This window comes from Hemiscyllium ocellatum, chromosome 12 (genome assembly GCF_020745735.1).
Source record: "Hemiscyllium ocellatum isolate sHemOce1 chromosome 12, sHemOce1.pat.X.cur, whole genome shotgun sequence".
Taxonomy (NCBI): domain Eukaryota; kingdom Metazoa; phylum Chordata; class Chondrichthyes; order Orectolobiformes; family Hemiscylliidae; genus Hemiscyllium; species Hemiscyllium ocellatum.
Genome location: NC_083412.1, coordinates 96,744,072 through 96,760,034, shown reverse-complemented (window position 1 = coordinate 96,760,034; position 15,963 = coordinate 96,744,072). Strand labels below are relative to the sequence as shown.

The 15,963-nt window shown below is 45.9% G+C and overlaps 1 protein-coding gene across 8 annotated transcripts in view; it reads right to left on the bottom strand.

The window, feature by feature from the left end:
* The window catches only part of robo2 (roundabout, axon guidance receptor, homolog 2 (Drosophila)), an 895,654-nt gene that overhangs the window by 181,211 nt on the left and 698,480 nt on the right, over positions 1-15,963 (bottom strand). For all 8 annotated transcript variants that reach the window (XM_060833859.1, XM_060833864.1, XM_060833863.1 and 5 more), the window contains exon 9: positions 1,814-1,985. In XM_060833859.1, coding sequence (XP_060689842.1) covers positions 1,814-1,985 — 172 coding nt within the window. The remainder of the gene's footprint in view (positions 1-1,813; positions 1,986-15,963) is intronic.

Sequence of the window (15,963 nt, the reverse complement as noted above, 5' to 3'; positions counted from 1 at the left end):
AGTTTGCTGTCTCCAGCCACCTTCCCTTTCCCATGGAAGTGCAATCCCTTCACAAGCCCATCCCCCACCCCAGAATGGGGTGCAGGGCTCTCAATTTCTTCCTGGAGGAAAGGCCTGAACCGTCACCATACCCCGACCATCCTCCACACCCCCATGCTCCACCCTCTCCCACCCTACCCTGCTTGGTCCCACCCCCACCCAGACCTGCCACCCCATCCTCACCCTCTCCCACCCAGCCGAGCTCGTCCTCACCCTCAACAACTTCTCCTTTAACTCCTCCCATTTTATTCCAGTCAGGGGGTGACCATGGGTACCCGCATGGGCCCCAGTGATGTCTGTCTCTTTATGGGGTATGTGGAACATTCCCTGTTCCAGTCCTCCTACAGCCCCCACCCACCTCTCTTTCTCCGAATCATCGATGATCTCGGTGCTGCGTCCCTCTCTCACCCAGAATTGGAAAGTTTAATCAATTTCACTTCTGATTCCTCTTCTATCCTCACCTTCACCTGGTCTATCCCTTCCCTTCCTCCATATCTCTGTTTCTATTTCTGAGGATAGACTGGCTATTAATATCCACTTTAAACCCACTGACTCCCACAGTTACCCAGACGCAACATCTTCGCTTCCTGGAAAGACGCTATTCCATTCTCCCAGTTGCTCTGTCTCTGTCGTATCTGTTCCAATGAGTTCTGAGGAAGGGTCACTTAGTGTTAACTCTGATTTCTCTGCACAGATGCTGCCAGACCTGCTGAGCTTTTCCAGCAATGTCTGTCTTTGTTCCAGCTTCTGATTACCAGCGGCGTTCAGGGTTAGGAGGTGGAAGGTGGTTAGAAGGTACTGAAGTGTTAATGAGCTATGAAATGCAGAGGCAGGCTTGTAGGCTGAGTGCTGAAGATGTGTTGCTGGAAAAGCGCAGCAGGTCAGGCAGCATCCAAGGAACAGGAGATTCGACGTTTCGGGCATGAGCCCTTCTTCAGGAAGGAGTGACCAACTCTAGTTCCTCTTTACAAATACATAGACTCAAAAATACTCACACTTTCAGATAAAACAGATAAACATAAATCAATGTGCACACGAGTGCCCAGGTACATACACAAACAGAAACATGTAGATGTGTCCTATCAAAATCTCTCACTTCCTAAAAACCTCTGTCAGGTGACTGCTTGATCTGTCTTGATCTAAGGAGGATAGTCCTTAAATTTTTCAAGTCTTCCTCATAGCTGCAGCCCCTTATTTCATTTTCAATTATTCACGGGATGAGAATATCACTGGCCAGGCCCACATTTATTGCCCGGCCCTAACTGCCCAGAGGGCAGTTAAGCGTCAACCACATTGCTGGGAGTCTGGAGTTACATGTAGACCAGACCAGGATGGCAGTTTCCTTCCCTAAAGTACGTTAATGAACAGGATGGATTTTCCCACCAATCAAAAGTGGTTTCGTGGGCATCATAAAAGTCTTAATTGCAAACTTAAAACAAAAATTGGATTTCAATTCCACGGTCTACCATGGCAGCTCCCTGGAATATGACCCTGGTCTCAGGATGAGAGGTCCAGTGATAATATCACAAGGCCATCACCTCCACTAACCTCCTATTTAACCTTTCTGTAGACTTTCTAAATGTGAATTCTTATTGTTCTTGTTCATTCTGTTGATTGCCCTATGTGTGGCAGGAAGAACTTACCGCGAAGTTCGACAATGCGATGCCTCTTTCCACACCCTCCTCCCTTCTTCTCCCTTAACCCTCGGTTTGAACCTGTGACCCTTGGTGAGGCCTATAGGGTTCACGTTGCCTTTTTGACAGCCATTGCTTACCATCTGTGACCTCCAGCTGAGCCTTAGCCAGGATGCTTCCTGCCACGGTCAAGGCCTGACAGATGTAGTAGCCAGCGTCCGACCTCTGGATGTTGGTGATGGTGAGGTCACCAGCTGAAGAGACGGCAAATCTACTGGAAGGCTGGGGAGGCTGGTTCGGAAACAGTAGGTTCTGGAGAGAAGAAGGAAAAAAAAACCCAAGGAAATTCATTGCAAGCTGTCCAACACTGCTCACCAAGAGAACACTGCCTTTAAGAACATCAAAGTAGAACAGGGTAATAAATAAATTAATCGCATTGAGCCTGCTCTCCTACTTAATATGAACATGACATTGGGTGATTATTTGGATTGAAATGGCATGCAGATATGAGGAAAAGGCAGGAGATAGGCACTCGGGGATTGAACCTGCACAGGCACGATTGATCCAATGGCCTCCTTTTGCACTGTAACAATTTTGAGACAGTGTCACTGATCATCCATCTCAAATCTATCTCCTCACGCCTTCCCCATGTTCCTTAATTCCCTTCATGACAGAAACATATGCACCTCTGTCTTGAAGATACAAACAAGGAACAAGGAGTAGGCCCCTTGGTACTTCAAACCCATTCTGCCTAACCATTGAGATCGTGGCTGATCTGATCTGAACCTCAACCCTACATTCCTGCATAAGCCTCGATAATCTTTCATTTTAGTGGGAATTGAGGCTATATCTACCTCTGCCTTTTGAGGAAGGGAATTCCAAAAACCTACAAACTGCTGAGGGAAAAGCATGTTTTCTCATCTATGTTTTAAACTGGCGCCCCTTAGTTTTAAACGGTGTGACACCGCCTGGTTCTAGATTCTCCCACAAAAGGAAACATCCCTTCAACATCCATCTGGTCAAATCCTCTCAGGGTCTTAGATGTTTCAATTAAGTCACGTCTGACTGCTCTAAACTCCACAGGATACAGGCCCAACCTGTCTAGCCTTTACTCACGAGTAAACCCAGGGATTAGTTTGATAAATCTTCTTTGAACTGCTTCCATCCTTCTGTAAATAGACTGACCGGTACTGGAGATATTATCTCAACCATGTCCTCTAGAACTAGAGCAACATTCACAATCCTTTGCTGTTGAGTACTCCAAATATTCCCAACATTTGGGAATTGAAGGAAGCTCTTGTCATCTCAGTTCAGAGTGGCTGACCTCGTTCCCTGAGGTCATAACTTTGGATTTATCCTGAACATTCCGATACATATACTCCACATTGACCCTAACCAATTTGACTTATTTCCATTCAGATCACCTTGAACTCTTCTCAACTCCAGGAACTTCAGCTTCAAGCAGAGACACAGGAGGAGACAGAGTGGTTCCGTGAGATATGCTGTCACCTGAGGATGACTGAAGTGTACAGAGCAAGGAAGGTAATCAAGTCCCTTCCTGCAGAGTTTCCCATGCCTTATGATACCTCAATACCAACAGTTCAACATCACACAACACTAGGTTATAGTCCAACTGGCACCTCGATATCATCAACACTAAAAGTTTACAGCTGCAAATGTGTTGCTGGTCAAAGCACAGCAGGCCAGGCAGCATCTCAGGAATAGAGAATTCGACGTTTCGAGCATAAGCTGAAGGGCTTATGCTCGAAACGTCGAATTCTCTATTCCTGAGATGCTGCCTGGCCTGCTGTGCTTTGACCAGCAACACATTTGCAGCTGTGATCTCCAGCATCTGCAGACCTCATTTTTTACTAATAGTTTACAGCCTAGCTATGTGTTTTAAATATGGGTGTCACGGTGGCACAGTGGTTAGCACTGCTGCCTCACAGCGCCGGAGACCCGGGTTCAATTCCCAACTCAGGCGACTGACTGTGTGGAGTTTGCACATTCTCCCCGTGTCTGCGTGGGTTTCCTCCGGATGCTCCGGTTTCCTCCCACAGTCCAAAGATGTGCGGGTCAGGTGAATTGGCCATGCTAAATTGCCCCTAGTGTTAGGTTAGGGGTATGGGTGGGTTGCGCTTCGGCGGGTCGGTGTGGACTTGTTGGACCGAAGGACCTGTTTCCACACTAAGTAATCTAATCTAATCTAATTAAATGGTGCAACCGTATCAGGTGGATTTGGTGTTAGCTGGGACTCAGTGGATGGCACTACAATGTATTAGAAGGTGATGGGTCCAAATTTCACATGCGAGGCCTGAATGCACACCCCAGACTGGGGTACACACTGCAGTACTGAGGAGGGGGACCTTGTTATCTATTTGGGTGAGGCATTAAACTGACTCCCTGTACGTCCTCTCAATTAGGTGTGGAAGATTCTGCAGCACTCTTTGAAGAGCTGCTAAGGCTGTTCGTGGTGCTCTAGCTAGGCCGTCAGTCGATATCACTGAGATTGGTGACCTTGCTGCCCTGTCAAGGTGGGGGGCCGGGGGAGGGGGATAGAATGTCCCAAATCAGTGACTGCATCTCTCTACATTTCAACCATGTCTGCACTTCAACAAAATACCTTGTTCTAATCTTTGGATTACTGGATGTTGTGAAAGGTGTTATATAAATGCAAATTCTTTCTTTCAATAAAAAGCTTGAATCCCAGTGATTTAATATAAACTAGCAGTAGGAGTAGGCCATTTAGCTTTCGAAAGTGCCCCCCCACCATTCAATGTGATCATGGCTGACCCTCTGTCTTAACGTCATCGTCCTGCTTTCTCTCCACAACCCTTAATACCTTTAAAATGTAAATATGTACCTAACCCTTTTTAAATTCATTCACCGGACATGGACGTCACTGGCCAGGTCAGTATTTATTGCTCATTCCTAAGTGTAGAGTGGACATTTGAGAGTCAGTGACCTTGAAGATATGTTTCTCGAATATATCCAATGACTTGCCATCCCCGGCCTTCTGTGGTAGAGAGATCCACAGGTTCACTCCCTGTGCTCCCTCGTCTCACACGCTAGTGACAAGGTCTCAGAGATTTTGCATCAATCCATCAATGAGGTAATGACCCTCAGAAAGGTAATTGCAAATCCTCACACTCAGTAAGATTTAACCATCGGCCATCTTTAATGCGCGAAAATATCTATAGGAGCTACACCGGAGTATTATTGAACAACATTTGTCACTGATTAGCCATGTAACTTTTAGTTCATTCCCTAAATACCTAGAGGTCGGGTGGGAGTCAACTATATTACTGTGGATCATAATTCACAAGATTAGAGAGGCAAAATTCCTTCCCTGCAGGACATTAGTGAGCCAGATGGATTTTTACAGCAATAGGTAGTGTTTTTATGGTCACCTTTAGACTAACCTCTGTTCAACAAATTTAAATTTCATCATCAGCCTGGGTGGGATTTGAACCCATCATCCAAGAATGTTAACTTGGGGTTTACTAGGACCACAGACAGCTATGACATCACTTTCCCTAAACAGGCACTGGGCAGACACACAAGATCTTGGCCCGAGAGAGAGGTTTTAAGCAGCATCATTAAGAGGTAGGGGCAGAGAGAGAGAGAGAGAGAGAGAGAGATGGGGGCTGGGACATAGAGAGAAAGAAAGAAAGAAGGAGATAGAGAAAGGAACAAATATAGAGAGATGAAGATAGAGAAAAATGAGATAGAGAGAGAGAGAGCGAGATGAGGGGAAGGTCGAGAGAAAGACAAAGATAGGGAGATAGATATAAATATAGATAGAGAAAAGATGTAGAGAAATGAAGATAGAAAGTGAGATAGAGAGAGAAAAAGAGAGCGAGATGGAGGGAGATACAGAGGAAGAGAGAGATAGGTATAGAGAGAACGAGATGTAGGGAGATGAAGATAGAGAGAGATAGAGAAAGCGAGAGAAAGAGTGAGATACAGGGACAGAAAGCAAGAGGGAGATAGGGAGAAAGAAAAGGAGACATACAGAGAGAGGGAGTTGCATTGAGACAGAGAGAAGCAGTAACCCAGAGAGTTTAGGGAGGGAATTCCGCATCTTAGAATCCAGGCAATTGAAAGTATGGCCATTGATGCTCAAAACAATGAAAATCAGGGACACAGGAATAGTCAGAATTGGAACACAGAGGTTGTAAGGTGGTAATGCTGAAGGTGATCACAGGTAGAGTGAGGGGTCACAGAAAAGCAGGGTTAAAATTGATGCGATTTGAACTGCATAGTATTTGGGGGCTAGTATTGACAGAGCTGAGGACAGGGCTGTTTAACCCTGGGCGTTAGACAAATGATGTCTGACGGCCCAGGGATTCTTTGCACATGCCTGTTACAGCCTGAAATTTTCACCCCCTTTCACAGGAGGTCACAGTAGCAAATTAATGCTCTTCAATTAGACAGTCTGCAATTTTTCCACTCCCTTAAATTATGTCACCACTTAATTAAGAGATGCATACTTTTATTAGCCAATGATGGATTGTCCACTCTGATAGATTCAAGGATGATGCCATTAGTCCTCACTGCAGCGAACAAATGATGCCTCTTATGTTCTACAAATTATGCTTAACCTTGCATTATTTGGCAGTATAGTTATCAGCTCACCCTCTATTAACTGGTCGCAATCCCATCTGAAAAACACTGTGTCCACACTCCATCTATTCTCATTACATCCCCACAGTAAAAGTTGTCTGGTTGAATGATGATGTTCAACTCTTGATGTTCTTAAAAGGGCAGTGACAGGGCTTGTGTGATAATGTCTGCCAACATCAGATTAGCTTGATCACGTCTTAAAAACCTACCCCTCTCATCAAGCTTTCCAGTCCCCATCAGAAGAATATATTGGCCTTGGAGAGAGGATGTTTACAAGAATGATACCTGGACATCAGGTGTTGTTATACGGAAAGACTATACAAATTGTGTCTGTTTTCTCCAGAGTTTAGAAGGTTAAAGGGCGAGCTGATTCAAGTCTTTAAGATTTTAACTGAAAAAGATTATTGCAAATGTTTCGTCCCCTGGCTAGGTGACATCATCAGTGCTCTGGAGCCTCCTGCGAAGCGCTTCTTTGATGTTTCTTCCGGTATTTATAGTGGTCTGTCCTTGCCGCTTCCGGGTGTCAGTATCAGCTGTCCGCTGTAGTGGTTGGTATATTGGGTCCAGGTCGATGTGTTTGTTGATGGAGTTTGTGGATGAATGCCATGCCTCTAGGAATTCCCTGGCTGCTCCTAGAGGCATGGCATTCATCCACAAACTCCATCAACAAACGCATCGACCTGGACCCAATATACCAACCACTACAGCGGACAGCTGATACTGACACCCGGAAGCGGCAAGGACAGACCACTATAAATACCGGAAGAAACATCAAAGAAGCGCTTCGCAGGAGGCTCCAGAGCACTGATGATGTCACCTAGACAGTGAATGAAACGTTTGCAACACAAATTCCCAGCTTGGCGAACAGAGCCACAACAACGAGCACCCGAGCTACAAATCTTCGCACAAACCTTGAAAAAGATTAACTATGTTGGAGATTCTCAAACTAAGGAGCTTAGTCTTAAAATTACAGCCAGACCATTCAGGAGGAACTATTGGAAGCACTCCTACACACAAAGGGTGGGAGATGTTCAGAACTCTATTCCACAAATGGCATGGATGCTGGATCAGTTAGTTTTAAATCTACAATAGAAATTTTTTTTTAAGCAAAGGTGTTACAGGATATGGGCCAAAGGCAGGTCTATGGATTTCAGCTAGGAGGCAGTGAGGACTGCAGATGCTGGAGATCAGAGTCAAAGAGTATAATGCTGGAAAAGCACAGCAGGTCAGACAGCATCCGAGGAGCAGGAAAATTGATGTTTCGGGCATAAGCTGTTCATCAGGAATGAGACTTGTGGGCTGGGATGCTGAGAGATAACTGGGAGGGGGGGGGTGGGGATGAGAGGAAGGTAGCTGGGAATGTGATAGGTGGATGGAGGTGGGGGTGATGGTGATAGGTCAGAGAGGAGGGTGGAGTGGGTAGGTGGGAAGGGAAATGGACAAGTAGTTCAGTTCAAGAGGACAGTGCCGAGTTGGAAGGTGAGATCTGGGATAAGACATCATAAGGATCTGCAGCTACACCGGCACCATTCCCCACATTTTGCTCTGCTCCCACAAGGAGGCTGAACAGTTCATCACCTTCACTGACACCTTCCACCCTGACCCCAAGTTCACCCGAACCATCTCCCCTTCCTGGACCTCTCCATCTCCATCTCCGGCCACCAACTCAACACAGACATCTACTACAAACCCACCGACTCCCACAGCTACCTGGACTACACCTCCTCCCACTTTGCCTCCGCTGCATCTGCTCCCAGGAGGACGAATTCCACCATGGAACATTCCAGATGGCCTCCTTCTTCAAAGACTGTAATTTTGCCTCACACGTGGTCGACAATGCCCTCCCGCACCTCTGCCCTCAAAACCCCACCCTCTCCAATCGCAACAAGGACAGAAACCCCCTGGTCTTCACCTTCCGCCCCACCAATCTCTGGATACATCACATCATCCTCTGCCATTTCCACCGCCTACAAACAGACCTCACCACCACTGATATATTTCACTCCCCACCCCTGTCTGTGTTCCACAGAGACCATTCCCTCCATAACTCCCTTGTTAGGTCCATCCCCTGACCAAACCACGCTCCACTTCCAGCACCTTCCCCTGCCACCACAAGAAGTGCCAAACCTGCACCCACACCCCACCCTCCTTCACCTCGGTCCAAGGCCCCAAAGGATCCTTCTATATCTGGCAGAGATTTTACTGTATTTCCACACACGTCATCTACTGTGTCTATTGCACTCAATGTGGTCTCCTCTACATGGGGGAGGCAGGACGCCAACATGTGGAACATTTCAGAGAACATCTTTGGGACACATGCACTAGGCAACCTCTCCTGCCCCCCCAAGGGCATGCAAATCCTGGGCCTCCTCCATTGGCAAACTCCAGCCACCCAACGCTTGAAGAAAAAACGCTTCATCTTCCGTCTTGGGACCGTCCAACCACACGGGATCAATGTGGATTTCACCGTTTTCCTCATCTTCCCTCCTCCCACCTTATCCCAGATCCAAACATCCAACTCAGCACCACCCTCTTGAACTGTCCTACCTGTCCATCTTCCTTCCCACCTATCCGCTCCATCCTCCTCTCCAACCTATCACCTTCACCCCCACCTTAATCTACGTATCACATTCTCAGATACCTACCTCCCACCCCCAACCCCACCCTTCCCATTTATTTCTCAGTCACCTTGGGCCACCCCCTCATTCCTGATTAAAAGCTTATGTTCAAAATGTCAACTCTCCTGCTCTTCGGATACTTCCTGACCAGCTGTGCTTTCCAGTGCCACACTCTTTGACTATGGATTTAAACTACAGATTATCCATGATCTCATTGAATTCCTGATCCAATGTTCCTACGACAGCTTCTTCTGTGGCTTGGTGGCAAAGTTTTACTTGAAAATCAATCGCTTCTCTGAGGCACCTTGGGGTGTTTAATGAACTGAAAGGTGCTAAGTAAGTGTAACTTGTTGCTGCTGTTGATGAGGTGAGGAAGGAAGGGAAGAGAAAGACCAATCACCTCGATGACCTCTATTCCCCATTTGTTAACTGCTCAACCATAAAGGCATCAATGCTCAAGCTAAGATTGGTCTGTGTCTGTGTCTCAGCAGGTAACACCTGTCACTTCTCGCTCAATGATTTGTGCCATTCACTACACAGTCAAGACAGACCTTATCACATTTGAGCAGAAGTAGGCCATTCAGCCCATCGAGTCTGCTCCACCATTCAATGAGATCATGGCTGATCTGATCATCCTCAACTCTACTTACCTGTCTTTTCCCCATTACCCTTGATTCCCTTATTGATTAAAAAAACGTATCCATCTCAGCCTTGAATATACAATCACCCAGCTTCAACAACTCTCCGCAGCGAGAAATTTCACGGATTCACTATACCCTGAGACAGGAAAATCTGGATGATTGAAAGGAGGCGAATGTTATTTCTCTGTTCAAGAAAGGGAATAGGGAAATCCTTGGGAATTACAGACCTGTCAGTCTTACGTCTGTGGTAAGCAAGGTATTGGAGAGGATTCTGAGAGATAGGGTTTATGACGATTTGGAAAAACGTAGTTTGATTAGAGATAGTCAGCATGGCTTTGTGACCGGCAGGTCATGCCTCACAAGCCTTCCTGAGTTCTTTGAGGATGTGACGAGACAAGTTGATGAAGGCCAAGCAGTGGATGTGGTGTATATGGATTTCAACAAGGCATTTGATAAGGTTCCCCACGGTAGGCTCATTCAGCAAGTTAGAGGTATGGGATACAGGGAAATTTGGCTATTTGGATACAGAATTGGCTGGTCGAAAAAAGACATTGAGTGGTAGTGGATGGGAAATATTCCGCCTGGAGATTGGTGACCAGTAATGTCCTGCAAGGATCTGTTCTTGGGCCTCTGCTCTTTGTAGTTTTTATAAATGACTTGAATGAAGAAGTGGAAGGGTGGATTAGTAAGTTTGCTACTTTTAGGGTCACAGTGTGCAAACTCTTCTTGAGGAACTCTTGTTTGCAATTGGGTCTTTGGTAATTATTACCAAAAATGCCAGGGGAGTGGGTCCACCTCAGCCAGAATGGGAGATTTGAACTCCATGCTTTCAGCACTAAGCTGATCTACACGCTGGCCATCAAACCATTAAAGGCCCTCGTCTGTGTGTGTAGAGTCTACTACTTTTCACCACAATTAGCTTATAAAACCTGTGAAAATATACTGCTGTGAGTAACAATGAGACAAAGGTAGGTGAGGACCTGGAAACAAGCATTATCATGAAAGAGAGCGTATCGGGCAAGCTGATGGAGCTAAGGGTAGGCAAATCTCCTGGCCCTGATGGAATGGATCCCAGGGTGCTAAAAGAGATGGCAGGAGAAATAGCAAATGCACTTGTGGCTATTTTCCAAAATTCATTGGACTCTGGGGTAGTTCCAGCAGATTGGAAAACAGGAAATATGGGAGGTAGACGAAAGATGGGGAATTAGAGACCAGTTATCTTAACTTCTGTAGCGGGGAAGATGCTTGAGTCTATTATCAAGGAAGAAATAGCAAGGCATCTAGATAGAAATTGTCCCATTGGGTAGACACAGCATGGGCTCATGAAAAACAGGTGATGGTTAACAAATCTTTTGGAATTCTATGAAGACATTATGAGCATGGTGGACAACAGAAACCCAGTAGATGAGGTGTATCTAGATTTCCAAAAGGCCTTCAACAAGGTGCCGCACAAAAGGCTGCCATATAAGACAAAGATGCAAGGCATTATGTGCAATGTATTATCATGGATAGAGGATTGGTTAATTAACAGGAAGCAAAGAGTAAGAGCTAATGAGTGTTTTACTAGTTGGTGATCAGTCTCTATTGGTGTACCTCAGGGATCAGTGCAGGCCTGCAATTGTTCACAATTTACATAGATGATTCGGAGCTGGGGACCACGTGTCATGTGCCAAGGTTTGTGGATGACACTAAGGTGAGTGGTCGAGCAAAGTGTGCAGAGGACCCTGAAACTTTACAGAGAAACACAGAGAGTTTTAGTGAGTGGGCAAAGGTTTGGCAGATAGAATACAATGCTAATAAATGTGAAATCATTCATTTCAGTAGGAATAACACTAAAAAGGACTATTATTTGAATGGTAAGAAATTGCAGCATGCTGTAGTGCAGAGGCACCTGGGTGTCCTTGTGCAGGAATCACAGAAGTGGATTAGAGTGGTGCTGGAAAAGCAAAGCAGGTCAGGCAGTATCCAAGAAGCGGGAAAATCAACGTTTTGGGCAAAAACCCTTCGTCAGGAATGAGGCAGGGAGCCTCTAGGGTGGAGAGATAAATGGGAGGGGGATGGGACTGGTAGAGGAATTGGAAATATGGGATGGCATTTTTGCAGGAGGTAGGGTGGGAAGAGGTGTAATCCAGGTAGCTGTTGGAGTTAGTGAGTTTGTAAAAAATGTCAGTGTGAAGCCAGTCGCCATTGATGGAGATGGAGAGGTCCAGGAAGGGGAGGGAGGTGTCAGAGATGGTCCAGGTGAATTTAAGGTCAGGGTGGAATGTGTTGGTGAAGTTGATGAACTGCTCAACCTCCTCGCGGGAACACGAGGTGGCGCTGATGCAGTCATCAATGTAGTAAAGGAAGAGGTGGGGAGTGGTGCAACTATGGAAGATGGACTGTTCTATGTTGCCAAAAAAGAGACAGGCATAGCTGGGGCCATACGGGTGCCAATGGCTACCCCTTTGGTCTGGAAGAAGTGGGAGGATTCAAAGGAGAAATTGTAAAGGGTGAGGACCAGTTCAACCAAACGAATGAGAGTGTCGGTGGAAGGGTACTGTTGGGGACATCGGGAGGGGAAAAAACAGAGGGCTTGGAGGCCCGGGTCATGGCGGATGGAGATGTACAGGAATTGGATATCCATGGTGAAGATGAGGCGTTGGGGCCAGGGAAACGGAAGTCTTGGAGGAGGTGGAGGGTGTGGGTGGGGAGTTCCTGGACTGGGGGTATAGGACAGTATCGAAGTAGGTGGAGATGAGTTCGGTGGGGCAGGAGCATGCTGAGACAATGGGTCGGCCAGGGTGGTCAGGCTTGTGGATCTTGGGAAGGAGGTAGAACCGGGCAGTGCAGGGTTCCTGGACTATGAGGTTGGAAGCTGTGGGTGGGAGATCTCCTGAGGTGATGAGGTTCTGTATGGTCTGGGAGATGATGGTTTGATGATGGGGGAGTGGACTCATGTTGGGGGGGGGGGTGGCTGGGTAGCCTTAGGGGGCAGAAGCTTTAGGATAAGGGGTAGCAGATTTAAAACATAGATGAGGAGGAATGACTTCTCTCAAAGGGTGGTGAATCTGTGAAATTCACTCCCCCAAAGTGTGGTGGATGCTGGGTCACTGAGTTAACTTAAGGAGGAGACAGAGAGATTTTTAATGAGTAATGGGTTGAAGGTTATGGGGACTGCGCAGGAAAGTGGCGATGAAGACAAGTGGAGATCACCCACGATCATATTAAATGGAGGAGGCAGTTGAGGGGCTGAATGGCCTCCTCCTGTTCCTAGTTCATATGTTTGTTCTTATATGAAAAGCTTTTGGACAGGCAGAGATTGTGACAGGTGTTATAGAAATTCAAGCCTTAGCCATCATCCATAGATTATTTTCTCTGTGATGGACAAGTGGGAGATGAAATTGAAGAAATGAGGCAAAAAGTATTCCCTGATGACTCAGAGGAAACACGCACACCCAGCAGGGGCATGAAGTTTGTGTTCCCATGGCCTGGGGATGTGTTCCCCCTCTCCTTATGGGTAGGTTAGGACAATACAGGGCTAGGAGGGGAATGAGGGAAGAGACCGATCAGAGGATCAACAATGGGTTTCGGTGACCCTGGATTAGAAAGAGCAAAGTATCTGCTTGGGTTCCCCTACACCTTGCCTACTGATCGACTCCAGGAGCAAAGGTTGAATATGTCAAAAATTGTTCATGGTGGCCCGTGGCTGTCACTGGCCGGTCAGTATTTACCGTCCATCATTAAATGTCCTTGAGAAGGTGTCTGTGAGTCACCGAATGAAACTGCTGCTGACCATGATCTAGGTACAGCCACAGTACTGTTAAGGATAGTAAAGTCAGGATTGCACGTCATGAAGGTGATACTCCACAGAAAATAGGAGCAGGAATAGGCCATTCGGCCCTTTGAGCCTGCTGCATTCCATGGAACAATTGTGCATCAAAGACACCAGCAAAGCGTGTGTTGACTAAAATAGACTCCTCCTCTGACTATAAGTAATCATTTCATAGGAATTTACAGAAGGACATTGGCTTATGGTACCTGCATGAACTCTTTAGATCAACTATCCAATCAGTTCAAATTCTCTCTTCTTTTCCATAGCCACGATTTTATTTTCTCTTTCAGAATTTATCCATTTTCCCTTTGAACTTTACAATTGAATTTGCTTCCACCACATTTTTAGGCAGTTCATTCCAGGCCATAATAAAGACAAATCTCTCACATTGGCCTATCTGCTGGTTATCTTTAATCCCTGTGCTGTCTTGACTCATCTATCACTGAAGATAATTACCCTTATTTAGTCTATCAGAAAAAGTACATACTCTTAAAGATCTATTTCCTTTCAAAGTAGCAACAAACACAAAATCTCTACAGTCCCAGTTGCAGAGAAATTATCTTTGGGCATCTTTTGATTACCTTGTTTTGAGATTATGTGAGCTGATTAACACAGGAGCTGATACAGGGCTCTTAGAGCACAGCCCAGCTCTAGAAACACATACTGACTCAATCTTCTGCATTACTGAACTTGACTGGTGACATGCTGGGCAACTGGTGATGTTCAGTGTTCTCTCACATTGACATAGGAGCAGGAGTAGGCCATTCGGCCCTTCGAGCTTACTCCACCATTCAATATGATCACAGCCGGTCATCCAACTCAGTCCCCTGTTCCCATTTTCTATTTTGCACGGAGAACTGTATCTAATTCCTTCTTCAAAACATTCAATAGTTTTGTCTCAAGCTGTTTTCTGTGGAAGAGAATCCCACAGGCTCACCACTCTCTGGGTGAAGCAATTTCTCCTCAACTCAGTCCTAATTGGTTTATTCTATGAGACCCCTAGTTCTGGACTCACCAGACATTGGGAACATTCTTCCTGGGTTTACCATGTCCAGTCCTGATAGAACTTTATAGGTTTCTGTGAAGTGACCCCCTCCTTATTCTTCTAAACTCCAGTGAATATAGTCCTAACTGATCCAGCCTCTCTTCATACAGGTAGCTTATTGATAATGTGACGGTTGTGTTTTTGCACATTATAGAAAAATCGCGCTTTGGAAACAGCACTTCAGGTCTTAGCAATGTAATCGTGTTACAGCCAACACACATTTTAAAGGTTTGTGCTTTAGAAAAAGCATCCCAATTTGTCTTTCCTCAGATAAGGAGACCAAAACTGCAGACAGTACACCAAGTATGGTCTCACCAAGGCCCTGTACAATTGCAGTAAGACATCTCTGCTCCTGTAGCCATTTAAATCTGATGATGCAGCCAATTTGTTATTTTGTCGGAGAGTCCCTGAGTGTTTCACAGCCAATTAGGTACTTTAACATGTAGTTGCAGGCATAATCAGAGAGGATTTGGTGGTAATGTCAATGGGCTCGCAATACAGTGGCTCCATTGAATGCTCTGGGGCATGGGTTCAAATCTCACCATAACAGAGAGTAGAATTTGCATTTAATAATTTTAAAAAGGAAGATCTGAAATAAAAAGCTTGTGTAATAGTGATCATATAACCATCATCAATTGTTGTAAAAACCCAGATGGCTCACTCAGAGAAATCTGTTGTCCTTACCCAGTCTGGTCTATGGGTGACTCCAGACCCACAGCAGTGTGGTGAATTGTCACTGCCTGTCATCTGTAAATAAATATTTTTAAAAAGGCAGGAATTGAGGCAGCCAATTTGGTCACAGCCATGCAACGCACAAAAAGAATGTGATTTGAGGTTAATGAATCAGTTTCTGGAGCTGCTGATTGAGTACTGGAACACTGAGACAGTTCCCCCTGTTTATAATCCAAAATAGTCACTGTGGGATTTGCACAAGGAGGGTGAAAACAGCCTTGATTTAACACCTTGTACAAACATTTGGGCAGCACGTCCTCAGCATTGACACCTGTCCTAATATCTGTGTTTTCTCTGTGTTCATTCACAGTTTGAGGGTGTCACTTTATTGCCCAGAGGGCAGTTCAGAGGCGAAAGTGAGGTCTGCAGATGCTGGGGATCAGAGTCAAGAGTGTGAAGCTGGAAATGCACAGCCGGTCAGGCAGCATCCAAGGAGCAGGAAAGTCGTTGTTTCGGGCAAAAGCCCTTAAGAGGCAACTACATTGCTGGGGGGGGGGTCTGAAGTCACATATCAGCCAGACCAGGTAAGAATGGCAGCTTCCTTCCCTGAATGGCATTCCTGAACCAGATGGGTTTTTCCAACAACTGACAATTGATTCCTGGTCATCAGACACTTAATTCCAGATCTTTTTTAAAAAATTGAGTTCGAATTCCACTATTGGTACAGTAGTCAGCACTGCTGCCTCACAGTACCAGGGACCTGGGTTCAATTCCACCCTCGGGCTAATGCCTGCATGGTGTTTGCACATGCTCCCCTTATCTATGTGGGTTTCCTCCCACAGTCCAAAGATTATACTCTCTACAGCATGGAAAC